This window comes from Sinocyclocheilus anshuiensis, unplaced genomic scaffold (genome assembly GCF_001515605.1).
Source record: "Sinocyclocheilus anshuiensis isolate Anshui unplaced genomic scaffold, SAMN03320099.WGS_v1.1 scaffold181, whole genome shotgun sequence".
Taxonomy (NCBI): Eukaryota; Metazoa; Chordata; class Actinopteri; order Cypriniformes; family Cyprinidae; genus Sinocyclocheilus; species Sinocyclocheilus anshuiensis.
In genome coordinates, this window is record NW_015540898.1 from 1,201,957 (window position 1) to 1,228,747 (window position 26,791).

Sequence of the window (26,791 nt, forward strand, 5' to 3'; positions counted from 1 at the left end):
AGATAGATAGATAGATAGATAGATAGATAGATAGATAGATGATGGATGGATGGATGGATGGATGGATGGATAGAGGATAGATAGATGGGTGGATGGATAGATAGGTGCTGATGCTCGAGACTCCGCCCGGCGGTGACGTGTGAATATTGATCCGTTTTAATGGAGGTTTTTGGACGCTGTACACTGCCATTATTTTTTGCCCGCACTGTGAAGATGAGAAGATGAGATGTGAAAAGGTAAGGATTGTGTTCCTCTGTTATTATGGGATGGTTACGTATGTTGTCTGAGCGTCTGTTGCTCGGTTGGGCACAAAGAAAGGCTTCAACGATTCGTTCACCTTGGAAAGATGATAAGAAAACAGCTCACCGCGACGACAACATTAAAACCCGATGACAGAAATAAAGTCTTGGTTTACTTGGACACGAGACTGTAGAATCTAAGATGGACATTTTAACAATAGCTTAGGCTAGCCAAATGAATATAACAGTAATGAACGAGTCTGGTGCTTTAGCAGCGTCTCTGCATATAGTTGGTAATAATTTATGATGCTTCTCATTTGTATATGAGTCTCAGCTGAAGCTAGATGATCGATGTCTTTGTTATTTTATATTTGTTTCCCCGTCCAAATGACTCGTCGTTGAATATCACTCGGGCCCACATGGAAAATAACCGGTAGAGTGAAAGAAATTGTTTATTAAAAATACGCGGACATGAGATAATAGTCTATGTCTGTCTCGATTTTATCAGAGACTTACTGTAAATGTCTACGTGAAAAAGACTAGGCCTGTCTGAGCAGCTGACAACATCTGATCTGCCTTTATAACATCCTCTGACTTCAGACGAATCAATCAGGTCGACACCCTGACAAAAGCATTGACATTTTCGAACAAAAATAATACGAGGCAGACACATTTCCCCATTTATGTACACATTATGGTGGACTGTTTGGTGATGGGTTAGGCCCACTGCTGGGAAATCCGTTTTTTAACATGCCGGTTCATGCTGGTCATTGTTTCTGCTTGACCAGCAAACCAGCTGCCAGATGGGTTTTAGATCCATTCTAATGAATGAATAATATTGAAACGTTTTCCCTCTCAGCTGCATGCAGGATAAAATGGATTACGCACACGTAAACTCGCACAGATGACAGAATGGACTCTGTGGAAAACAGCAGCATGAAGCAGCAGCAGCGTGCGTCCTCGCCAGCCAGATTCAAAGACTCGCCGTCAAAAGCGGCTTCCAAAAGCGCGTCTGGCAAAGCCGGCGCGTCAAAGAGCGGCGGTAAGAGCAGCCGCAGTAGTTCTCCGGTCACTGTCCACACCGGCAAAGAGCGACACGCGGCCAAAGGCGCGGCAGCTGTCCACGCCAGTGGTGCTGAAAGCCCGACTCTGAGAAGGGCGGAGAAGAGCAAGAGCATCGAGGAGCGCAGCAGCTCCTCTGAGGAACCCTACGCCTCCGACGAGTTAGGTGTGGGGGCCGATGCTGCTCGGGTGGTGTCCGATCAGCCGAGCTCCTCGAAATCCTCTCAGGGCAAAAGAGAGACCACGAGAGCCGACGGAGGGAAGCAGGCGGCCAAGAGCGCTGTAGGATGCGGCCCGGGCTTCTGGAGGGAGGGATGCTTGCAGTCTGAACTCATACAGTTTCACATGAACAAAAGCTTGAAGAAAGAAAGCGGTATGCCAGCGAAGACGGCAACGGAGCCGCAGCTGCCGCCGGCGGACGCACACCGGCCCTCAGAAGCCTTACCCCAGCCGAACCAGGAGCTGCAGGAGGAGATGGAGAGACTGGAGGACGAGAACGAATACCTGAAGGTACACTGTTAAAGAATTAGTGTGAAATTACAATATGTTCCAGTTTAATAATTGCATGACTTTCACAGTGGGTCTTCTCTCGTATCTAACTGCACTCTCAGAAATTTCTTCTGAACAAAGAGCATCATACTGTGTTTCTACAGTGAAGGCACCCAGCATGTAAAATGTAGTTTTTTTAGTTTTGGTTCACTTTTAGCAGTTTGTGTTGTTGGTTTTATTTGTTGAGTGTTATCATTGTGTTTTGGATGTTGAGAATGGATGTCACATCTTTCAAAGACGTTTCCCAGCAGTTGCTTCACTATTGTAAAGATCCATCCTCAAACAGTTATGAATATGAAATAAGTTATTGATTAATCTTCATGCTTAAATAATGCTAAAATAAAATCTTCATGTTCATGCTAAGAATAGTTTGACTATCTTAAAGTCAGGCAATTCGCTCATTTCATATTCTAGCTTGTCATCATTTTGACAAATGCTTTAATTTCTCACACATATGACATGACTAGATCAGAAATTTGAATATGAATATGAATATGAATATGCAAGGTCAAAGAGCCCAAACAAATACTAATCACTAATCGCCATTATGGTGACTTCAAAACAATTGCAGAAGTAAACTAAATATCTCACAGTGGCACAGTTAAAGACTTTATAATGTGAATTCAAAGTAAAACATGAGCAGTAAATGACTGAGATGTTAGCATCATTCTGCTGTTCATTCACAGTCATTGGTAAGAAAATGACATAGCATGCATTGATTTCACAGCATATTTCTAACTACAGTAATATATTGTAAAATAATACTCTTTAATCCTGTAAATTCCTGGAAAATTTTTAAAGTGTAGGATGAAAAATGTGGCTGGAAAAAATGGGTTCGATTACAGTTTTTCTCGATTGCTAAAACACTATAACCAGGCTTTTGAACTAAAATTTCAAAACCATTTTTCAAAAAGCACACCCATTTTGCTGAACTATAAACACTATTCCCCTGCTTTAACACATGAGTCAGATTTGGTGAACTGCAAAACTCTACACACAAATCCCTACATTTCTCAGTGCTTACACCATGTGGTCATTTAGAAAGCACTAGCATTCAATACTGTTCACTCAAGTCAGCACAGCTTGAGCTCAATTAGCAAGTTTCAAGAAATGTGTTTAAGCAATCGAGAAACTGTAAAAACATTTAAAAGGAAATAAATAATGAAATCGTAATGAACATGCTTTCAGTTCTGAATTAAATTGATTTAGATATTTTTTGCAGGACATAAGGCCATCCTGAGAAGATAGAAGAACTATTTTAAAGTAGTTTGGCATAAATACTTTATTTTTTTATTTTTAAAAGGATAATTAATAAGAATTATTGAAAGAAAATATCATTAATGTTTGAAACATTGTTGTTTTGTCATGTGACAAGAAAAACATAAAACCCCATAAAATCATGACTGTGATTCAACACTGCAAAAAAGTGTATAATTTACTTTGAAACCATTTTCACTCAGAAATTGCTAGTAAATTTCACAATTACCAAAAAAAACAAAAAAAAAACGACAAATAAGACATTGAATTAAAAGTGACATTTTTAAGTAGAAAGACTAAAATGCTACTTGTCTTATTAACAACTTCAAAAAAATATTTTTTTAGAGTTAAATGCAGTAAGTCTCAGATAATTTGGCCTTTTGAATAATTACATAGCAGATTAGTTCATGTATGACTGCAAAAAACTTGATATATCTATAAAACACAATATCTGTGATGCAAAAATACTTTGATATACTGTCAACTGCATGATTAGAAAATATTTTTACCTTAAAAATATGTTTGACAACTTGAATAATTCAAATATGTATTCAAGGAAGAATATTATTCTATTAATGATGACAGTAACACCACAGTTTTTTATTCAGTTACTAAATCAAAACTTTTGTTGAACATGCAATAAAGGTTTTTTTGTTTAAAACCAAAATAAATACAATGATTGCATTTCTGACATTTGGCTCCGACATTTTAACTAGATTTTAAAAAGTTCCACCATTATTTGTCACTGACCAACATAAAATTAGACATATTATATTGTATATAGTTGCATATTTTTGTAAGCAAACATGACTGACATGTGAACTTGTGATTTATTAGCATGAAATTGCAGAAATGCGAGCAGAGATGGATGAAATGAGGGACACGTTCTACGAGGAAGACGCCTGTCAGTTGCAGGACATGCGGCGTGAACTGGAGAGAGCCCATAAGAACTGCAGAATCCTTCAGTATCGCCTGCGAAAGGCAGAGAGGAAACGAATGCGATACGCAGAAACCGGTGAATTTGATGGGGAACTGCTGAGGAGCCTGGAGCAAGACCTAAAGGTAGAATCAAATCCTCAAAGCAATCTATGATGCCTGTAAACAAACAACTAATACAGGTCAGATATGATATTCTTCCCTTAGTGTCAAAAAAGTCAAAAATACCCAATCACAAAACAACAAGACAGTGACAGTAAAAAGACAACATCTCCAAAAACATAATCTGTAAAATGTTCATTCCTCTACCAGGTGGCCAAGGATGTGTCTGTGCGTCTGCACAACGAACTGGAGAATGTGGAGGAGAAACGAACGAGAACAGAAGAAGAGAATGAAAGACTGAGGCAACAGCTGATTGAAGTGGAGGTGACCAAACAGGCTTTACAGAATGAGCTGGACAAGACCAAAGAGGTGAGAGCGTCTGGAAGTATACAGATGCCAAACTAAGCCATTTTCAGGGCAATGAAAAAAAAAAGGTATATAATTAACCTTTTTAAACCATCTTCACTCAGAAATTGCTAGTGAATTTCACAAATAATTACAAAAAAGGCATTGAATTTTTTGAATTTATTTTCTTTGTTTTATTTACAACTTCAAAAAGTTGTAGTTTGTCTCTCTATACTCATTTTTGAAATATGCACAGACACATCAAGAATCATTTGTTTCGAGAATACAGATATAATGAAGTTCCATCATATTTATTTCCAATTTATTGCAAATTATGAACACGCAATGATATTTCTCTCAGCTCTCTCTGAAACGAAGAGGAAAAGATGTACAGAAATCAGAGAAGAGGACTCCACAAACCCCAACAGAGGTAAGAGCGATGTTGTTTTCATCCAGAGCCTTCCTGTAGCTCCAACAGTAGAGCACGGTGTGCATGTGTACCTTGAACAGTGTTGCCAAACCATGTTGATGATTTCCAGCCCAAAACATTCACTGCCAAAATAATGTGATAGAATTCTACTGCCATGTCAGCCAAGGTTGATAAGGACCGATTAACCCATAAAAACTAAATAGTGACAACAATAAAATTAGAGAAATGAATCAATTTCCCAAACAGGAAAACAGATCAAAACATGGCAAATACAGTAAAAGAAAATTTAACAAAAATTTTTCTGCCAAAACATTTAGAAACTATTACAGTATGTAAAATGAACAGACCTTAACCCTTGAAAACACACACACGCATCTTTTTCAATGTCAACAGCAAAAACAAGCCAATTCAAGTGAAGACAAAAAAGCCTGGTATGTGATTGGAATAAGCAGTGTAATTAGTGCAACTAGCGTTTTGGGTCATGCACACACCAAAACAGCCGGAAATGTGTCACTCGTGTTCAAACATCAACAAAAACAATAATAATGTGCTTACCTTCATGTTGTGCTTTAACTTCAAACAGAACAAAAGTTGGGTTCACTCTCCCACTCTGTAGTACAACATATTACTGTATACAACTTATATTTATGCCACTTTAACATAGCCAACGCTTGACTATACAGCTACAAGTTTTATTAATGGCATGACGACTGATTGGATGGTGTACATGGACACTAAGGGTTCGTCTGTTAACCAATTTGCCAATAAAATGTAAATGATAAAACCTGTGTTGGGGAAAGTTACTTTTAAAAGCAAATATTGTGTTACTCCATAAAAAGTAACTAATTGTGTTACTTTCTATGGAAAGTATTATTGCATTATGTTACTTTTGCATTACTCTTTGTCACCTGGCCTGGGCTTGCTTATTTGTTTTTTAATAACAAAAAAACACAAAGTTATATTTTTAGCAACTGTAAAGGCCCTTTCACACCCAAAGTGAAATGAATAAGCCTCAGGCTGAAGGAAGTATCTCTGCCTCTGCACCTTACTCCCAATTTCTCTCAACACAGGGACAGGAGAGCTGTCAGTGAATAAACTGGAAAACAAAGTAGCTTGCATTACTTATTTGAAAAAGAAACTCAGATATTTTCTTGCATATTTAAAAGTAATGCGTTACTTTACTAGTTACTTGGAAAAGTAATCTGATTACATAACTCACGTTACTTGTAATGCGCTACCTTCAAACCCCACCAAACTGATCCCAAACCAGCCCAAATTTTATCCACCCGTCTAAAGCAATTTTGACCAGCACAATCAAATACAAAAACGCCCATTTGGGTGGAAATCCGCCCAATCTGGCAATGCTGACCTTGAATGCAGTGTACGTAGCTTTGGATAAATGTGTCTGCCAAATGCATAAACGTAAATGAGCATAGCACTCTTTCATTCGAATTAATGCATGAACAATTTGAAAGCATATTAAACACCATGTTTTCTTCTATAGGAGGAAAATGAAGATTTGAAATGCCAGTTGGCCTTCATCAAAGAAGAGGCTACCTTAATGCGGAAGAAAATGGCTAAGATAGACAAAGAGAAGGACCGTTTAGAGCAGGAGGTCCAGAAGTACCGCTCCTTTTACGGTGATGTAGACAGTCCTCTCCCCAAAGGCGAGGCTGGAGGTCCTCCCACCACCAGAGAGTCCGAGCTGAAGCTGCGTCTGCGGCTGGTAGAAGAGGAAGCCAATATATTAGGCCGCAAAATCGTGGAGCTGGAAGTGGAAAACCGTGGGCTGAAGGCGGAGTTAGACGACCTGCGCGGGGATGAGCTGTCTGGAGGGACGATGGACCCCTCGTCCAGAGAGCAGAGCGAGGCGCTGTCCGAACTTCGGCAACAGCTTCAGTTGGTGGAGGACGAGGCTGAGCTTCTGCGCCGCAATTTGGCTGACGTGGAAGAGCAGAATAAGAAGATGACCAGCGAGCTCAACAAACTCAAATTCAAGGCCGGGTCACACGAGGGATCGCGCTTTAGCAGCGGAGCAGTCGATGGGGCAAAAGTTGAAGCCCTGCAGGAAGAGCTGAAAGCTGCTAGGCTGCAGATCAACGAACTGAGCGGGAAAGTGATGCAGCTGCAGTATGAAAACCGTGTGCTGCTGTCCAACATGCAGCGCTACGATCTGGCCTCTCATCTCGGCATCCATGGGAGCCCAAGAGACAGCGACGCAGAAAGCGACTGCGGCCGCAGGGAAAGCGACGACGACTGCTCTCATCTCCCGCCACATCGCAAACGTGAGGGTCCCGTCGGCGGAGAAAGCGACTCCGATGAAGTCCGCAATATCCGGTGCCTGACTCCCACTCGCTCCCTTTACACCCCAGAGGGACGTTTTTTATCCAGAGGTTTCAAAGACCGCCAGCAGATGATCGATATCCGGATGGAGGCGGAGAGATTGAGCAGGACCATCGACAGACTCATCGCTGATACCAGCACCATCATCGCAGAGGCTCGTGTTTACGCGACCAACGGAGAGCTGTTTGGAAGAATGGATGATGATGACGAGGGCGGTCGGATACGAGAGCACGAGCTGCTTTACCGCATCAATGCTCAGATGAAAGCCTTCAGGAAGGAGCTGCAGAACTTCATTGACCGCCTGGAAGTCCCGAAACCAGAAGACCGAGAAACTGAAGAGCCTCTGTCAGTAAGTGCAAATAAACGCAAGACTTACCCAAGTCTGTTTAAATGAATAGTTGACCTGAAATCAACATTCAATCATTATTTAATAATTCTCATGTCGTTCTGGCCCTGTATGGCATTTTTTTTCACCAAAGGAGATATTTTGAAGAATAATACTACAGGTTTATTATAATCACATCACAATCACACTAAATGACTAACTTAAAGGGGTGGTTGATTGCAATTTCACTTTTTTAATGTTAGTTAGTGTGTAATGATGCTGTTTGAGCATAAACAATATCTGCAAAGTTACGAAGCTGAAAGTTCAATGCAAACGGAGATGTCGTCTTTTAAAATCCTGGCAGTTTAATGCCTACAAAAACGGCTGGTAGGGACTACAACAAGTTACTTCCCGGGTTCATGACATCACAAACCCAGATAAACCCCGCCCTTGGGAAAAGGCAGCAAAGGGGGCGGGGCCATGCTGCGCAGCTTTAGAGAAGAGGAAGAGAAAACTAGCGGTGCAAGTAAAAATCTATTCATATATGAATCGCGATTCTGTCTTCTAACGATTCTAATGGATTCACAAGTTTCAAAATCAATGTTCTAAAGCAGCGGTTCTTAATACTGTTCTTCACGTCCCCCTGCTCTGCACACGCTCTCCATCTCTCTCTCTCTCCATCTCTCTCTCTCTCTCTCTCTCTCTCTCATTCAGCTCAGCTCCAACAATTGTTTACGCGACCAACGGAGAGCTGTTTGGAAGAATGGATGACGATGACGAGGGCAGTCGGATACGAGAGCACGAGCTGCTTTACCGCATCAATGCTCAGATGAAAGCCTTCAGGAAGGAGCTGCAGAACTTCATTGACCGCCTGGAAGTCCCGAAACCAGAAGACCGAGAAACTGAAGAGCCTCTGTCAGTAAGTGCAAATAAACGCAAGACTTACCCAAGTCTGTTTAAATGAATAGTTGACCTGAAATCAACATTCAATCATTATTTAATAATTCTCATGTCGTTCTGGCCCTGTATGGCATTTTTTTTCACCAAAGGAGATATTTTGAAGAATAATACTACAGGTTTATTATAATCACATCACAATCACACTAAATGACTAACTTAAAGGGGTGGTTGATTGCAATTTCACTTTTTTAATGTTAGTTAGTGTGTAATGTTGCTGTTTGATCATAAACAATATCTGCAAAGTTACGAAGCTGAAAGTTCAATGCAAACGGAGATATCGTCTTTTAAAATTCTGGGTTCTGCTTCTCAATCGGACTCAAACTGATAAGCGATATTAACGATGCCGTTATGCCTCTGAAGTGAGGGGCGGGACGCTTAGACACGCACTAGAGGCGGTTTAGCCAATCACAACACACTGGGCTAGCTAACCAATCAGAGCCCATCGCCTATTTCTGAGGGCGGGGCATCATAAAAGCAGGAAATGATCAGTGCGTTTCTCAGAGAAGGGACAGAGCGGTGTGGAATAAAGGTAAATTATGTGAAAAATAATAAAAAAAATTGAAACGAAGCATTAACACATGTTAGACTACACCCCATAAACACAATCAAGCCTAGAAAAAAAACAGTGAACCACCCCTTTAAGTATTCATATTCATTAATTTTGTGTATGTAGTATTTTTGTGTGAAGAACAGACTGAATTTTAAATTGTTTCTATTCACCAAAAACCTTTGCATTCTGCCGTCAAATAAAATATAGCATCAGGTTTGACCTCGATACTGTTTGCATGATATTTGCAGATGTTATTGACATCAAATCTGGCAGTTGTGGTGGAGAACAGGATTTTTAGAAAATTATGACTTCCGTTTTGGTCTGTTTGTCACACAAGGCAATCGTATGACTTCAAAAGGCTTGGTATAAAATGCATGATTAAAAAACTGCATAAAGATTTGCTAACATTTAAAAATAAATAAATAAATAAAAACAGCGGTCAAACTTTAGTTTGGTGTCCAATTACCACTATAAACTAACTATTAACTATGATTTTTGCCTCAATAAACTCCTAATGTGCTGCTTATTAATAGTTAGTAAGGTAGTTGTTAAGTTTAGGTATGGGGTTTAAGGATTAAGGGATCTAAAAATCTGGTCATGCAGAATAAAACATTAATATGTGCTTTATAAGTACTAATAAACAGCCAGTATGCTAATAAGCAACTAGTTAATAGTGAGAATTGCTCCCTAAACTAAAGTGTTATCAACACAGCATATGGGTTTGGAACAAGGGTGAGTAAATATGGCAAATTGTAATTCTGACTTTTCCTTTACTTTCCTACAAAAATGATGGTTTGTTGCATGGATGGATTTGAGATGTACTTTTTTTTTCTCAATAAACTTCAACAATTGTTAACGAATATTTCACTCTCTCTCATATTTCCTCCTCCATTTTGATCAACCCAGCTGTTTCAACCGATTATTTTGCTTATTCTCATCCTTGTCTTATTTTCGTCTTTATCGTATGCCACTATTTTCAAGCTAGTCTTTCTTTTCACTCTTTTCTTTGTTCTGTAAACGTCATTTTTCATTTATTTATTCTATAGTTTTGCTACTTTCTTCCTTTTCTTTTTTTCTGTTTCTTAAGTTATCATATTGATTTTGGACATGTCATTAAGGTTATGCATGGTACAGGAAGCGATCATCATTTCAGGCACAGACTACAGTCATTCAACCACACACAAGTTTCCACTCAAAAACAGCGATGACAGCTGCGCTTCACTGATTGCATAGCATATTTGGTGAGTATTTTTCATGTCTAATTAACAATTACAATTAATAGAGTTTAAATGTCCTGATTATCTGAACATTTAAAAACATGAAAGCTTCTTTGCTTCAGCATTTTGTTGATTTTGTTGATTTGAGCATTGTACATTAGTAAAAATAAAAACGTGTCATTGATTTCTGCAGCATATTTTCCTATTTATATTCTCACCAAGAACCATTTTCTCTTTTCCCCCAAGAGCCCCCAGTTGGCCATATTTTTTTTTTTTTGGAGATTAAAAAAAGTTATTGATGTTACATTTTAGGTGATAATTGTGTAATCTGTTAACAGAAGACAAAGTGAAGCCCTTCTCTGATGCTCCAGTGCTTAGATGATTTTCTAAAACAAACATACTGTATAACCATTTGACATCAGGATGTAGAACCCATTCGAAACCTTTATTATGAAGACTGCATTTTCAGAATATAGAATGTGATATAATTGTGTTTTAAAGGTTGATTACAATGAATATGGGCAGCTGTTTCATTGTCTTCATGTGTACTCATTACGATTCTTAAAAATACTTCAAGAAGTACTTTAGACTGCCGCAATCTTGTGAAAAGTGGTCAAATACACTCTAATGTGTGTGCAGTTATGATTTGTGCAGTTTTTATTTTTAGGATCTTTTCTACCTGACCTAACCTTTAAAATTGAACTTTGTTAGTGTGACCTAATCAGGGTTGCGATTCCCAAAACCAACTATGTTCGCAAGTTCCGTCGTTACCGATATAGTTAAAGGAACTTGCAACCATAGTTGCTTTTGGGAAACGCACCCTAGGTTGATATGTAGACATACTGAATATTCAACTAGTTAATAGTGAGAATTGCTCCCTAAACTAAAGTGTTATCAACACAGCATATGGGTTTGGAACAAGGGTGAGTAAATATGGCAAATTGTAATTCTGACTTTTCCTTTACTTTCCTACAAAAATGATGGTTTGTTGCATGGATGGATTTGAGATGTACTTTTTTTTTCTCAATAAACTTCAACAATTGTTAACGAATATTTCACTCTCTCTCATATTTCCTCCTCCATTTTGATCAACCCAGCTGTTTCAACCGATTATTTTGCTTATTCTCATCCTTGTCTTATTTTCGTCTTTATCGTATGCCACTATTTTCAAGCTAGTCTTTCTTTTCACTCTTTTCTTTGTTCTGTAAACGTCATTTTTCATTTATTTATTCTATAGTTTTGCTACTTTCTTCCTTTTCTTTTTTTCTGTTTCTTAAGTTATCATATTGATTTTGGACATGTCATTAAGGTTATGCATGGTACAGGAAGCGATCATCATTTCAGGCACAGACTACAGTCATTCAACCACACACAAGTTTCCACTCAAAAACAGCGATGACAGCTGCGCTTCACTGATTGCATAGCATATTTGGTGAGTATTTTTCATGTCTAATTAACAATTACAATTAATAGAGTTTAAATGTCCTGATTATCTGAACATTTAAAAACATGAAAGCTTCTTTGCTTCAGCATTTTGTTGATTTTGTTGATTTGAGCATTGTACATTAGTAAAAATAAAAACGTGTCATTGATTTCTGCAGCATATTTTCCTATTTATATTCTCACCAAGAACCATTTTCTCTTTTCCCCCAAGAGCCCCCAGTTGGCCATATTTTTTTTTTTTTGGAGATTAAAAAAAGTTATTGATGTTACATTTTAGGTGATAATTGTGTAATCTGTTAACAGAAGACAAAGTGAAGCCCTTCTCTGATGCTCCAGTGCTTAGATGATTTTCTAAAACAAACATACTGTATAACCATTTGACATCAGGATGTAGAACCCATTCGAAACCTTTATTATGAAGACTGCATTTTCAGAATATAGAATGTGATATAATTGTGTTTTAAAGGTTGATTACAATGAATATGGGCAGCTGTTTCATTGTCTTCATGTGTACTCATTACGATTCTTAAAAATACTTCAAGAAGTACTTTAGACTGCCGCAATCTTGTGAAAAGTGGTCAAATACACTCTAATGTGTGTGCAGTTATGATTTGTGCAGTTTTTATTTTTAGGATCTTTTCTACCTGACCTAACCTTTAAAATTGAACTTTGTTAGTGTGACCTAATCAGGGTTGCGATTCCCAAAACCAACTATGTTCGCAAGTTCCGTCGTTACCGATATAGTTAAAGGAACTTGCAACCATAGTTGCTTTTGGGAAACGCACCCTAGGTTGATATGTAGACATACTGAATATTTTCTGACTTGTTGATAAACCAGCTTGTTGGTGTTAAATATTTTCTCCTATGCAGCTTAAAAAAACAATAAGTAAGCCATTCATAGTCTAATTTTCTGGAGAGTTTTCATATTTGCGTGTAGCGCTTTTTGTTTTGAGCGACCCGTCTAATCTGATTCGACCAATGGCGTGAGTTGGGGGCGGAGCTTATTCATAAAGCTGTTTTGGAAAAAATCTAAAATAATAAATATTTTTGCAATCCCATAATTCATATTTATTTATTTTACAGGTTTTTTTTAACTTATGAAACCGGGAATGTAGGCCACATTTTAAAATAAAGCAAAGTCGACGCCGCTGTATGTTGATGAACTTGGCTAAAATGTACGCCTATTAAATTACTTGTTCATTCTGATTAGAAACAAATGTAAAAATTAATTGAACACTGAGTGTAATATTGCTGTTTTAAATATATATATATATATATATTATAAAAGGCCATGCGTTATGGTAATTTTAAAGGGTTTTTGTTTTTAACCACGCGGTACTTTAAACGGTAAAATCACTGTAAGGTATTAATGTATAATTTAAAGTTTAAGTTTGTGTGCATAAGGACGTTGAACGACTCGCGTCCGACAGATCAACCCGATCTCACGAAAGTGCGTATAAATAGTACGCCAAATAAAAACGAAAACTCGTGGTATTGATACGCAAAAATGGACTTTGGCGTTTATATGCTACGCGATGGGTAGGTTTAGGGTTGTGGGGTAGATGCGTATCATATGTACGCGAAAACTGCGTATCATATTCACGCCAACAAATTTCGTATCATATGCACGCGAAAACAGTCCATTTTTGCGCATCAATACCACGAGTTTTCGTTCTTATTTGGCGTACTATTTATACGCATTTTCATGACAGATAGGCCTACAACGTAGTTACAGAGGCAAAAATACACGTGGACTCTTACATCAGTGAGCTCAGAGTATTTTGGGCTCTTGGCTCTGAGTCTCTCGGTGTCATTTTCAGTCTGAAGCAGAGTAAGCTCATGGATAACTTCATTCTGCAGTTCACTATCTTATTTTATTAAGGATAAAATAATGTAGACTGATGATTTAAAACCAAAAGGTTGTAGTTGAGGATAGTGTATATAAATTCTATTTTCACTGTAAAGTCGGCGCCAGAGAATGACAGACTGACCTTGTCGTCCTTTATTGACATGGAAGGAACAAATGCGCCGGGCTCAGAGAGCGCAGCCTGGGCTGCGGAGGAGAGGGCAGAGATGGCTGGGTTCGGATAAGAATTAGCCTAGTGTGTCATATGGGGACTGAGACTGCAAATAGTTAAAAAGAGGCTGTGGTTCGTGTTTAGTTGTGACTGAAAGATGTGGAATGCGTTTGGAAATGGATCAAGCGGCTATGTGAGCAAGGCGCAAGGCTGGGAGTTCGTCCCGTGCTCTCGTCTAGAGAGGCCCGGTAAGAAGGTCCAGAGTCCCGCCCGGGTTCGGTCTTTCCCGAGCAACCTTCTGGAGCAGCAGCTTCCACCTGGACCTGCCGCTGCGACGGGCGGACAAACTCCGAATCACGAGATACAAAGTCCACACAAGCGCATAAAGAAGAAATTCGAGGAATTAAAGAAGCGCTTCGATATGGAGAAGGAGGAGAGCAGAATGGAGAAGGAAATGCTTTTGAGACAAGTTGCTGATATACAAGTACAAACAGAAGCATGCGACTTGAGTATGGCGTTATTTTAATGACAAATGTCGAGAGCGCATTATTGTACCGCGAAAGCACATTAATATAATCTCCTTTGCTCTCGCACAAAACCGGACGCTCGCGCTCAGATACACGCTGCTCTCGCCCGGAGAGAGTGCACGCACTTAAAACATGTCTCCTCTCACTCAAACTGTGTCCTGTGCACTCTCCTCTCGACATTTGTCATTAAAATAACGCCATACTTGAGGGGATTTGACCAAACAACAGTGTGCATTGAAATGCCGACATCGTTTCTCTTATTCTGCGTTGTATTTGCAGGGTGGAGAGAACAGAAGGATGTTGTTGGATCTGAAGTGTGTTTTAGAGGAGGTGCAGTCGGGGGTGAAGCGTGAAGAAAGTAAACGGGGTGAGCTGGAGCTGCAGTACGTTAAGGATCGATGCGCGTGGGATCTGGAGCGATCAGAGCTGAAAAGTCGCATTAGTCAGGTATGAACAATACACATCTCTTTATACTCCACTGAGTGTTTCTCATGGTGGGTTTATTTTTGAAAGTCCGTTTCTGTTCTCAATTTGCACAGTATTCGTAAAAGATACAGTCACAGGGTAAGTTGTCACAGTGTGAACTTGATGTGAATGGAATTAAGAAGAATAGCTTATGGCTTATGAAATAGAAATATTGTATGAAATGAATGTAAGGTAAAAAAAAATAACTCCCTGCATATATTATAAAATATTTAACGTCTTTTCCGAAAAAAAGGTACGATTATGAAGCACAAACCAATTTGAAAAAAAAGGAAAATGCAAAAATGTCAAACTTTTTTTTTTTCTTTGGTTTGATATTTTTTATTTTTGTTTTGGCTGACAGTAACATAAATAATAAGTTATTTAATATACTGATTTTTTTTTGGGGGGGGGGGGGGGGCATTAAAACTTAAAATGCTAAAATGAAAAAAAAAATCAGCATTGAGGATTGGCATATAGATAATGCACTTTTTAATTATATGTTGGTTTTCTCATGGTTGTCATTGAGCATAGCTCAGAGATTGCATAGGCTTTGTATAACACAAACACTATCAAGCACAAATATATCCTGTCAACAGCAGCTTTGTGGGTAAGCAGCCACAGAAGACCAGCTCTTTTGCGGTATTAGATAATATTTACAAAGAATGAAAAAGTAATTCGACATTTCACAGTAATATGTAAGAGTAATATGTGGAAACTATGTTACCAATCTAAAAATAGCATCCACTTGTAATTAGTTTTCATCTTATTGAATTGTCCCTCTGTTTATGACATCCTTATAAAGACACAGTCCAGATCATCTTGTGTTCTCAGTGTCCTTTAGGGTTTTATACATTATTGTTAGTGTTAATGGCTCAGACACTCCTAATATGTTATCACAGACAGCACTGTACATGAGACGAAGAGAAGAGGAGCTTTGAATGGTTGTGTGATGCCGTATCTTGTGACTGACTACACCTCAGGACATTTACTCCATTATGCTGTGGTCCAAGTTGAACATACTACAAAAACATACAAAAGAATAGCCTTATAACAGTGACTCTATGGACTCATGTGTCACTTCGCCGCAACTGCACTTGTTTGAATTCAGAAAACGATTCGGGTTTAGCCGCACAAATCCACCCAAAGTATTAGTTGGTACAGAGAACAGAATTCAGGGAGGGGTCAAACTGAACTGTAAAAACTTGTTTTCTTTGCCGTCCACATCCTACCACAGCACATACTTTTGTCCCAGTGGATTTCTTAGGTTTACCGCTAGGCATTCACAGCAGGGTATGTGCCAGCATATTTCTGAGCATATATTTGTGATCTTTAAAACAGAGATGAGTTCCTCCAGGGCCCCACCCTTAGGAATGCGAGATGCTAAAGGATTGGTCTTGCTGTCTATAAATAGAGAGCTGTTTCTATGACATTGTTACCCAGACAAAGAGCGCTCAGCAACCGTGGTCATTATATTTTAGTCTTAAAACTACAGCAGCACCCTACCACTGTCAACTCTGGTTACATGGCACATCAGTGTTTCACATGCCCTCTGCTTGTAAACACAGACTGCTAGTGCACCCAGGAGAACGCATAGGTTTAATGACTGCGCCAGCACATTTTAGTGCTATAGGAGCGCACTGTTTATGCAAACACTGCTTCACTCTGGCTTGTTGCTATGAGAAGCATAAATAAGATTCACCTATTTTTGTCTTGGCGGTTGCACAGATAGTGGAGCATGCAGGTTTAGTCCAAACAAGACTTAAAAGCATCACAGGAGTTTTCAGCTATTTTAAAATGTTGATTTCACATGCTAGACAAGTCTGACTTTGTTAGGCTAAACAGAATAGTGGCATCTTCATATGTTCAGAAGAGATTTTTGATATAAACTTCCATTCAGAAGTTTGGGGTGGGTATGGTTTTTGAAATATTTCTTGTGCTCACCAAGGCTGCATTTATTTGATTAAAAATACAGTAAAAACAGTAATATTGTGAAATATCATTACTATTTAAAATAACTGTTTTCTGTGTGAATATATTTGTAAAATGTAATTTATTGCTGTGATCAAAGCTGAATTTTCAGCATCATTACTCCCATCTTCAGTGTCACATGATCTTCAGAAATCATTCTAATATGCTGATTTGCTGCTCAAGAAACATTTCTGATTATTATCAATGTTGAAAATAGTTGTGCTGCTGAATGTTTTTGTGGAAACGGTGATACATTTTATTTTTCAGGATTCACAGTTGAATAGAATGATCGAAAGAACAGCATTAATTTGTAAAAAAAACTTTTTAACATAAATGTCTTTACTGTCACTTGTGATTAATTTAATGCATTCTTGCTAAAAAGCATTCTTAAAAAACCCTCTGAAAACTGTAGTGTATAGCATGAAAAAATCTGTAAAAAAAACAATGAGCACAATTACATGTAATGTAACTATACATGTTGACTATAGGTCTCAATGACATCAATAGCATCTGTCAGCTGCGGAGTTCAATCAAGCGCAGTGACAAATATGGTTTTAGTGTTTGCTGTTTAGGATCATTGGGGGGTCAGCATACCGATGTGGCCTCTCCATTACATGAAAAACTCTCAGCACTAGTCTGAGCTGTTTGTGTGAGTAGGCTTAGGCTGGGCATCCGATGAGGCCTTGGTGAGGACTCAAGGTCCATTTCATCCTGTTGGCGATAGGTTTCCCTAAACTCCTCTTTCCTGTTCAAATGCTTTCTTTTTTCTGTCCTATGCACCCATTTCCTCTTTGGTGGTCAGCAAATCCTTGCTTCTTTTCCCCCAACAGCTTGAAGCCAGGGGATGTAGTCTGGTGGTGGAGACTGTGAGAAGTCCAGATCTAGGGTACACTCTGAAACGGGAAAGAGCAGAGCAAAAGAAGCTGCTGGCAGACACTCACAGTGCGGCCATGGACCTTTGTTGCAGGCTGGAGAACAGTGAGAGGGGCTGGGTGAAGGAGAAATCTGAGCTGCTGGAACGCTTTGAGACTGAGAGGAAGGAGTGGGAGAACCAGCTCATGGACATGCAGCGGAAGATTGAGGAGGTGAGTCTGCGGATGTGCGCCACTCCCCACAGCTCAGCTGAAAGAACGGTATCTTGTTTCAAACTGATTCCCTAAGTATTCCTGTTTACTTCCATGCTAAATGAAAGCTCTGCAAGTAAGCCTTGATGGATAATGGTAACACCTATAATTGGAAGCGGTGAAGTCACATTATATAAACCTTGGAAATGCAAGTGACTGCCAAAGGAAGTTTAGCTCAGTGGTGACTGGCAATCATCAGACAGAAGCTTAGAGCTCCAAGCTAGTGGTAGTGCAAATATGCATGCATTTGGCAGATGTTTCATCAAAAGTGCATTTAAGGTATGCATCTTATCAGTATGGGCGATCCTTCAAAATCAAACCAACAACCTAGGTGTTGCTAGTGCTCTACCATTTGAGCTGCATGTCTTAGGTCCAATAACGAACCTTTCCATCCAACCTTTCCATAAACTAATCTTTTCCATTCATTCCTTTCCATCTAAGTCTGTCAAAGTGTAATCCCATTGAGCTTGACTTCCAAATGCTTAGCTCTAGACCAGGGTTCCTCAAATTCAGCCCTGGGGGGCCACTGGCATGCAGAGTTTTGCTCAAACCCTGTTCAAACTACCTACCTGTTATTTTTGTAGTAACTCTGAAGACCTTGATTAGCTTTGTCACGTGTCTTTGATTCGGCCTAAACTCAGAGCTAAACTCTGCAAGGCAATGGCCTTCTAGGGCTGCATTTGAGGGACATTGCAATAGAATGAACCATGACTTAGACTTTTGGTATGTCATTAAATGTACATTTTGGCAAACACTTTTATCCAAAGTGACTTGCGTAATGTTCGAGGTATACAGTTTATCAGTTCATGCATTACCTGTAGGGATGCACCGATACCATTGTTGATACTAGCACAGTTTTTTTTTTTTAAATCAATGTAGAATTTCTATACCTCTGTGTTTTGACCTGATCACCACTGTTTTGTGTGATAAACACAATCTACTAAATATAGACAACTTCATTATACAGAAAATTAACAAATGAAAAAAAAAATCATATTCTATGACAAAAACACTATTATAAACTAGGTTAGTGGATAATTCAGCAGCAAAAGTTACTTTAGAAAAATTATGAGTGCACAATAATTTTATAAAATCTAAACATTAAGTAAAAAACATTATTTAGTGAGAAACAAATAAAAGTGAATAAGTGTAGGACTAAATCTGGTAAAATGTTACACATTGCTCTTTGTATTGTGGTAAAATACATTCATGAAAAGTAAATTTATATATAAAATATATACTATAAAAAAGCAACATATGATACATAGGACAGAACAAGAAAGGCTATTAACAATCTTTCATTGCGCAAAAAGTATTAACATGAAAGGCTCCAATACAGAGCGCATCCCGTGCGCAGAATGATGCGCTTGAAGCAACATGGAGTCACAGTGCGCAGCGCTCCGCATAGAAAAGTTCAAAGCACAAAGGGAAGAGATATTGATGCGTAGTGTATTATATCTGTGATTGAGTCTTTTCTTTCAACAGTTTTAAATTTCAGTTACTGGGCGCGTTAAAAACAATTCAAAGTGCTCTCTACTCCAGTGTTGTGATCTAACAGACACCCGGTAGAAAGTAACATGATTTAGAAACAGCACTAAACTCCAGTAAGGTAAAGTCCTTTTATGCAAAACCATTGATCTACAGATCAAGTATAATAATAGGAACATTGAATCCTCTTAAGATCCTTTTAGAGAGAGTTTCATCGTCTTGACTGTCGTAACCGCGCAGTTTGAATGCTGAATGAAGGATGACAGACAGCCGCAGCGGAGAGAAGAGTTTACGCGAACTTGAATTTAACGACTTTAATATTCATCTGAACCTCACATTAAACTACGGAATGAATTCAGAACACTTGGAATATAGTGCACGAATATAGAATAAACTTTATGGTTCTTTATAATGTTTTGTGGCCTTCGTGGGGCTTAACAATAACACAGAATAGTATTCGCACAATATAGGATTAGGATCAGTCTCGTCTGAACGATACCCGATCCGGTAGAAAATGGCAGTATCTGAGCCAATAACGATACTGAGTAACGGATCGGTGCATCCCTAATTACCTGTGAATCGAACCCACAATATTGTCATTGCGAGGCCATGCTGTACTGCAGGGGTGTCCCAACCTGCTCCCGCAGGACTACTGTACTGCAGAGTTTAGCTCCAACCTCAATTAAACACATCTAAACCAGCTAATCAAGGTCTTCAGACTCACTAGAAACTTTCAGGCAAGTGTGCTGGAGCTAAACTCTGAAGGATGTTAACCCTCCCAGAGCAGGATTGAACAAACCAGCTCTTGGTAAGTGATAAATGTCTGAGTTTTGGAAGATGTACCAAGGACTACATAATTGTTTTGTCTTTTCCAGTTGTACAATGAAGTGAGGGTCCACCGTACGGGAAGTTCTCTGACACCAGTTACTGATGGACAAAATGCACTAAGGCTAAGCTCGTGTTCTGCCAGCACTTTGTCGAGTGTAGTAACCTATGCATCATACGCCCAGAGCAATGAATATTCTGAGTCTTTAACCCAGCAAAGCAATGCCAGCATCGACTCCCAACCAAGTCAACTCAGTCACAACGCCAGTGAATCCAGTGACCAGTGCAACAGCGATCAAAGTGAACTATTAAATCAACAAGGTGCTGCTGAACAACAGGTTATAGACACTGCAGAGCTGGAAGAAATCCTGGAAAGCTGTTTGAAAAAGAAAATGGGGAACAAGTCCTGCTTCACTGGACAAGATGACCTCCTTAACCCTTTCAAACGATTTCAGAGCATGGAAATAACCTGTGGAAGTGACAAAAAGAAGAACAATACTGCCCTTAATGCGGTGAGACTTTGTTGTTCATACCACTCTAATGGTGGTGCAAATAGTTGATAATTTCTCAGGATTTACCATTACTCTCTTGCTTTACATTCACGCTAAACCACCTGAACTATTCCTTAATGGAAACACAAAACCTAGGGAGCTGTAGCCTAAATTGTAAATTTACTGTGCATTTACTTATAATCCATTATATTCCATGTTAGGATGCTGCTATGTAGGGCTAGAGATGTGCTAAATTATATTGTGTGGTCTGAGGTCTAAGGTTTTCATCTAAGTCCTCTTATTCATCAACATCTTGTAGGCACTTAAGGAAATTGCCTGTGTGAGTGAAGAACTCTGTAGCTACCAGGATGAAACAAGGAAGTGGCCTGATATTAAGAGGTAAACCTTGCTGCACACAGGTGCTGCACGCATCACAAAGAAATCAGATCAGTGATTCATAATGACCTCACTTTGTTTGGTTTTGCTTCTTAGAAGCCGCAGTGAGTCTACGTTTTTTCCAAGAGAGGCTGAGTTGGTGGAGAAGGTAAAGGACCATTTGGAAATGGAGGACACAGTTTTGTACTTGAAAAACATGAGTGAAGACCTTAAATCCCTCGATGAGCAATACTGGATGAATTGGGAAGGTTGTAACATGGAATCGCAGCAAAGTGAGGCTAAGCCACAATACAACATAAGACAACAAGCCCCACCCATACCAGCCCGTAGCACATCTTGGTACCTAAGTAGTCCTTCTGCTTCAGAAATAGAGTCCAGTGGTACAGAGCAAGGGTGTCAACAGCCAGGAACCCACCCAGACAGAAAGTACACAAGCCCCGCAATTGTACGAAAATTTGAAGCAATGCTTCAAGAAAATGAGGGGAAAATTCTGACAGACTCTGGGAATGTAGCCTGCACCGTGCCTGTCGATTCCAAGTGCAATATCAGTTGCTGCCAGAGCCGCTGGTCCTGCGATGGAAGTAGATTTGGCAGCAACAAGTCATCCCGATATGTACCTGTTAAGCAATGTCTCTCCAATGTGGACATTGCAGCTGCATCCTCAGATCGCAGTCTAAACCAAATAGATGAGCAAAACAATCTCAAGGGTGCATCTCATCCCACGAGCATGCCTACAGATTCTGTTGCATCGCTAGACTTAATTTCGCCATATCCCAGTGCTACAGCTACTCCCGGAAATGAGAGACTTGAGAAGAAAACTGCAGAGTTCAACCGTACGCTTTTTCAGGCAGGGATGGGCGTTCGGTGTGATGAGGAAATTTCCATGACTGTATCCACTAATTCTTCTGACAGTCTTCCAGAGGTCACATCAAAGGACATGCTTATAGACAGTCCTTCGAGGCATGTTGAAGACAATCCGAAGGATTTCCTATCGGATCTTGTGGCACAGTTCCCAAAAGAGGAGGAAAAAAGGAAGGAAACAAAAGACCTTGTCACTAACTCTTCATCTCTGCAGCAGGAGCTTAGTCTAAAGCAAGACAGTGAAGTTAAGCCTTTACAGACTGCACCAACTTCAGTTGACCAGCTTGTCCCGAGTGTTGGAGAAAAACGCTTTGAACTGAGTGTAAGTCCACCACAACTGCAAACCCAGATGGAAAGTTCCAGCAAAGTTCTGGATGTTGGTACAGACCAACAACAAGCAGACAAAAAACCCAAACAGGCAAAAAAGGACACCAGGTCTCGGATTCTAGATGAAAATCCATGGAAGCCTTCTACGCTAGCGGCCTATCCTCGTCCGATGGAGTCTAGGTCCAACTATGGAGCTGTTGAGAGGATTATCAAAAATTATGAGGATTTGGAGAGATCTCAGGAGCAGCAGCAGCCACCGCCCAGTCCAGGGAAGAAGGAAGACCTTGTGGACCTCTTGGAAATGTTGGATATGCAACATGAGCCCAGATCCAGTCAAAGACTAACACACACACCGCACCACCAGGTCATAGCCCACAAAGAGACACATGTAACAGTGCAGGTCAGTACTGCACACACTCCCACACATAGGCCCATGCCATTCAAGCCACAAAAGCACACACTTTCACCCGAGCTGCAAACATTCAAATACATGCTAAATAACTCAGCCGGAGAAGTGTATGAGGTGCAAGTGTAGATGACTACAGTGTGTTAAAGCCAGGGATAGTTCACCCAAACTTGAACATTTTGTCATCATTTACACATCCTCAAATTGGTCTAATCCTGAATGAATTTCTTTCAGCTGTTGAACACAAAAGAAGATATTTTGAAGAATTCTGGTAACCAAACAGTTGATGGTAGCCACTGACTTCCATAGTATTTTTTTTTTCCATTTTATGGAAGTCAATGGAGTAAATGATAACAGAATTTTCATTTTTGGGTGAACTATTCCTTTAAGTAGTATTTTTTTTTTCTTTTCAATTCAAAGAGGTCACTTTGCTCCCAATGCATTTGCTAAAATGTCTGAGACCCTGTGTTGTATTGTGAATATACACGTGGTTAAACAGTGCTGAAGCATCTGCAAACTTTTTTCAGCTGTGACATACAGGTAAAAATGGCTGTTGTATAATAAAAATATTAAGAACACTAATTTTCATTAAAACATTTTATTTCAGACATAATAGGTGGTTTATAGGTTAATAGGTGGTCTCTATGAGTGCTGTACAGTCATACACACAGTAACTGGTGAATGTGTGCGATCAGAGTTTGTCCTCAGTGCCAAATAACAGTAACATTAGACATTGCTTAGAAAGATTATAAAATATTATTTTTAATCTACAACTGAAAGTCTTTTCTCATGTCTGGAAATATTTCGAATTTATTGTTCTAAAATAATACCTTGTTCCCACAAAACCATCTAAGCAGCACGATTAAAATTCCTTAAGTTGAAGTTCTAGAAAATATTGGCAGATTACTCAAAGCAAGGAGCCCAGAAGCTTCTTATTGTTGAAATTGGGGCATTTCCTTTAAGGCTTGAAATAAAAAGAATTAGTGGCACCAAGTTTAATTTACATCTTTCATGTCTAGCTCTTTAGAAAACTTCAATTAACTGTTTTTTTGTGTATTTTTTTATAGGAGGCCAAGGTATGTGGTGTAATTACAGAAACATGTAGCATGGCCAGGAGTCTTAGTGAAACTAGTCCTCTGCAGACTGACTGGCTGCTTTTGTAAATTACACAACAAAATGGCTCAAAATGATTGTTAGATGAGTCAGAAAAGCATTCGAGAAATTGAATCAGTTCTTTTATTTTCAGTTAGGTCTAAAATGGAGAGCATGTGCAGGAGACAAAAGTTCAGCCATTGCCTTTAAATGCAATGACATCGAAAGAAAAATTGCAACTGTATTGCAGTTATAAAAATCTTCTTGTTGTATCAAAATAAGATTTATTAGGTTACAAATTAAATGATATATATATAATTTTTTCTTATCATACACTATAGGTTTGCATTAAGTAGTACATTAATGAGAATAATTAAAATAAGGCTCCTCTTTTTTTAATGCAAAGCATCATTTGATTTGATGGAATCATCCTGACAGTTCTTGTTAGATTAATTCACACATGTTTTGCGATAGATCTGCACATGAAAGCACACCGAGCCAATGTAGGTTATTGTGCTGTTGACAGGAATATTTAAATCCAGTGAGATTTCATACAAATATTTGTCTCGACAGCAATGCAAAGAGTCCTCTGTAACTATCAAGAAGAGCTTTTCACGACCTGCGTGTCCGGCAAAGAGACGTTTGCCCTCTCGTTGGGCTAGCCACTCATCCGTATCATCTGCATCACCGCCACCAACAACAACACCACCCACAGTCTTCACCCAAACACTCACCTACTCCACCTTTCACACAGAGACTGTCATCTAAACGGCCGTTAGATTATGCCCAATGCCTTTACAGCTATACATGTTGCCTGATTACCTGTGTAATACCAACAATGACTGTCCAAGTGATGATTTTGTTGTTTACATTTCTATAACCATGAAAGCAGACTGCCTTTTTTGTTATTTTTTTTTCTCAGACTGTGCATTTCATTTATACCAATGTGATTTACAAGTGCATACTACGTTTTCTGTTTTCATAAACCAGTTTCAATCTGTCATCCTTATATTTTATCACTGCCAATGTAGACCTGTTTTCTGTCTGTGGCCTTGTGTGCGTGTGTGAGGTCTGATGTCTGATTGAGAATATCAAAGGCTGTTTCACATCAAACCCTTTGTTATTTTTGTTGTTTACATTTCTAACCATGAAATCAGACTGCCTTTTTTGTTATTTTTTTTCTCAGACTGTGCATTTCATTTATACCAATGTGATTTACAAGTGCATACTACGTTTTCTGTTTTCATAAACCAGTTTCAATCTGTCATCCTTATATTTTATCACTGCCAATGTAGACCTGTTTTCTGTCTGTGGCCTTGTGTGCGTGTGTGAGGTCTGATGTCTGATTGAGAATATCAAAGGCTGTTTCACATCAAACCCTTTGTTATACTTTCACCAACTTTAACCAAAACGATTGACTCGTGTAATTACAGAAACTAATGGATTCTGTGCTCAGTTTACGTGCTTATCTGATGTAAGACATATCATTAGACAATGCCTTCGCAGTCCCTTTTCTTGATAATTAATATCACAAATGAAACTGTATTCAGCATTTATAAAAATAAAATAATGACACTCATTTTTAGATGTAGACGTGTTTTATTCAAAATCCTGTTTTTGGTCTTGTCTGGAGCTACTGTAGTGTAGATGGTAATAATCAAAGTAAAAAAAAAACTGGTGCAACTTTTTTGCATTTAATTACTTCATTATTTGAAGTAAATGCCTTGCTTTGAGAATGAATGAAGACACAGTGGACACTTACAGCATTAACCCCTGGCTGTAAAGTCATTTCACCTTATTTCTATGTGATACCATGAAATAACACAGCAAGACAAAACTCTAGAACATGATTTTGTAAATAAAAGCAGAAGAATATTTTGGATTAAAGACACATGCACTAGAAATACACTATTAAATGAGGACTAAACCTGCTTTTCTGCTAAACCTTTTCCCAATAGCCCCTAAAACGCCACTTTGAATACAATGTCCAAAGTACAGTTCATTTTGCATACTGAATTTGCTTTGTATTTCACCTCCCTGGATCTAAAACTCTATTTTAGTCAGCTAGGGTAGACATTTAGACTCCAACCTTGCTGTCTTTAGTCGCATACAGAATTTTAATGTTTTCGCAGCTGCAGCATCCTGTCAGAAAACCTTAGCCGACATGCCAGGACAAAGATCACCTTCCCCAGGCGCAAATCAGCTCATCCTTCTCCACATTTATTCCGCTTCACTCAAACATGATCTTTCCCAACAGGAAGCCAGAGGCCCAACATAGGCGTCTGCGACAGAAAGATGGAGCATCTGTCGACCTGTCACTGAGCAATCTGAAATTTGACGACACTTGACTGTCATCTAAAGGCTCCACGTGTTTGTTCCTGCACTCTTTTGGGTTTAGTACTTTGACTAGACATTGCTTTATATTGTAGCATTGTGTCTGGTTATATCATATCATACGTACATAGGTACCTTCATGCTAAATGTTCCTTAAAACACATTGCCTTGCCTTGAATTGCATTTTAAGCGTAACCTATGAACTGCCGACAATCTGTGGAGATTTTGAATCTTTTGAACACTTCTGAATCTTTTTAACCAAAACGCCAGCTTTTTAAAAAATGTGTAACGATGAAATGAAGTGATTAATAATGACAGCTTACTGTTGCCTCCTCAGACGAAGAAGTTCTATTCGTGAACGTCTGTTTGGCGCCAGATAAAAATACAAGCGCAGAGGACTGTGGTCTGATGGTGTAACCTAAAACCTTAAGGGTCTATAACCTAAAAATATTGAGTAATAAATAATTAAAACTATCTTTTCCTTAATGCCAACTAGGCTGAGATAGACATAGAACTGTACAGAATACAGAATGAGAGATAAAACTGCGTTAATAAATTACCATCATACACTACTATAAAAACCGTATAGTTTTCCGATTAAAATGTCTTACATTTTTAAGTGATGTTGTGGAGAAATGCATTTGTAGGCTGTTAAATTGGGTCATCAGGTAGAAGGTCAGATAAGGCTGGGTCCCAGCCCTTTACAAGGTC

The 26,791-nt window shown here is 39.0% G+C and overlaps 2 protein-coding genes across 3 annotated transcripts; both read left to right on the forward strand.

Annotated features, from left to right (window-relative positions):
- The first annotated feature begins 159 nt into the window (after positions 1 to 159).
- mtcl3 (MTCL family member 3) lies at positions 160 to 10,334 on the forward strand. Its single transcript, XM_016486839.1, has 7 exons — positions 160 to 236; positions 1,099 to 1,811; positions 3,945 to 4,169; positions 4,356 to 4,514; positions 4,852 to 4,920; positions 6,425 to 7,612; positions 10,005 to 10,334. The coding sequence occupies exons 2-7, from the start codon at positions 1,152 to 1,154 to the stop codon at positions 10,113 to 10,115; spliced, it is 2,412 nt and encodes an 803-aa protein (XP_016342325.1). The 5' UTR covers positions 160 to 236; positions 1,099 to 1,151; the 3' UTR covers positions 10,116 to 10,334.
- Positions 10,335 to 13,595: 3,261 nt separating this feature from the next.
- Positions 13,596 to 24,662, forward strand: LOC107688987 (uncharacterized protein KIAA0408-like). Of its 2 annotated transcripts, XM_016486841.1 has the most exons (8): positions 13,596 to 14,260; positions 14,583 to 14,750; positions 17,567 to 17,821; positions 20,224 to 20,685; positions 20,984 to 21,063; positions 21,157 to 22,648; positions 23,722 to 23,730; positions 24,320 to 24,662. In XM_016486841.1, exons 1-8 carry the CDS (start codon positions 13,934 to 13,936, stop codon positions 24,512 to 24,514), a joined length of 2,988 nt encoding a protein of 995 aa, XP_016342327.1. In that variant the 5' UTR covers positions 13,596 to 13,933; the 3' UTR covers positions 24,515 to 24,662. The 2 variants fall into 2 exon arrangements, with proteins under 2 accessions (XP_016342327.1, XP_016342328.1); XM_016486842.1 differs by lacking the exon at positions 23,722 to 23,730.
- The last annotated feature ends 2,129 nt before the right edge of the window (positions 24,663 to 26,791 follow it).

Bases quoted from the DNA above. Each gene is read 5' to 3' on its own strand.
- mtcl3 (XM_016486839.1), top strand. From the start codon at position 1,152: ATGGACTCTGTGGAAAACAGCAGCATGAAGCAGCAGCAGCGTGCGTCC. The intron at 1,812-3,944 runs GTACACTGTTAA...GTGATTTATTAG, and splicing joins ACGAGAACGAATACCTGAAG to CATGAAATTGCAGAAATGCG. The intron at 4,515-4,851 runs GTGAGAGCGTCT...TATTTCTCTCAG, and splicing joins AGCTGGACAAGACCAAAGAG to CTCTCTCTGAAACGAAGAGG.
- LOC107688987 (XM_016486841.1), top strand. From the start codon at position 13,934: ATGTGGAATGCGTTTGGAAATGGATCAAGCGGCTATGTGAGCAAGGCG. The intron at 20,686-20,983 runs GTGAGACTTTGT...AACATCTTGTAG, and splicing joins ACAATACTGCCCTTAATGCG to GCACTTAAGGAAATTGCCTG. The intron at 21,064-21,156 runs GTAAACCTTGCT...TTTGCTTCTTAG, and splicing joins AAGTGGCCTGATATTAAGAG to AAGCCGCAGTGAGTCTACGT.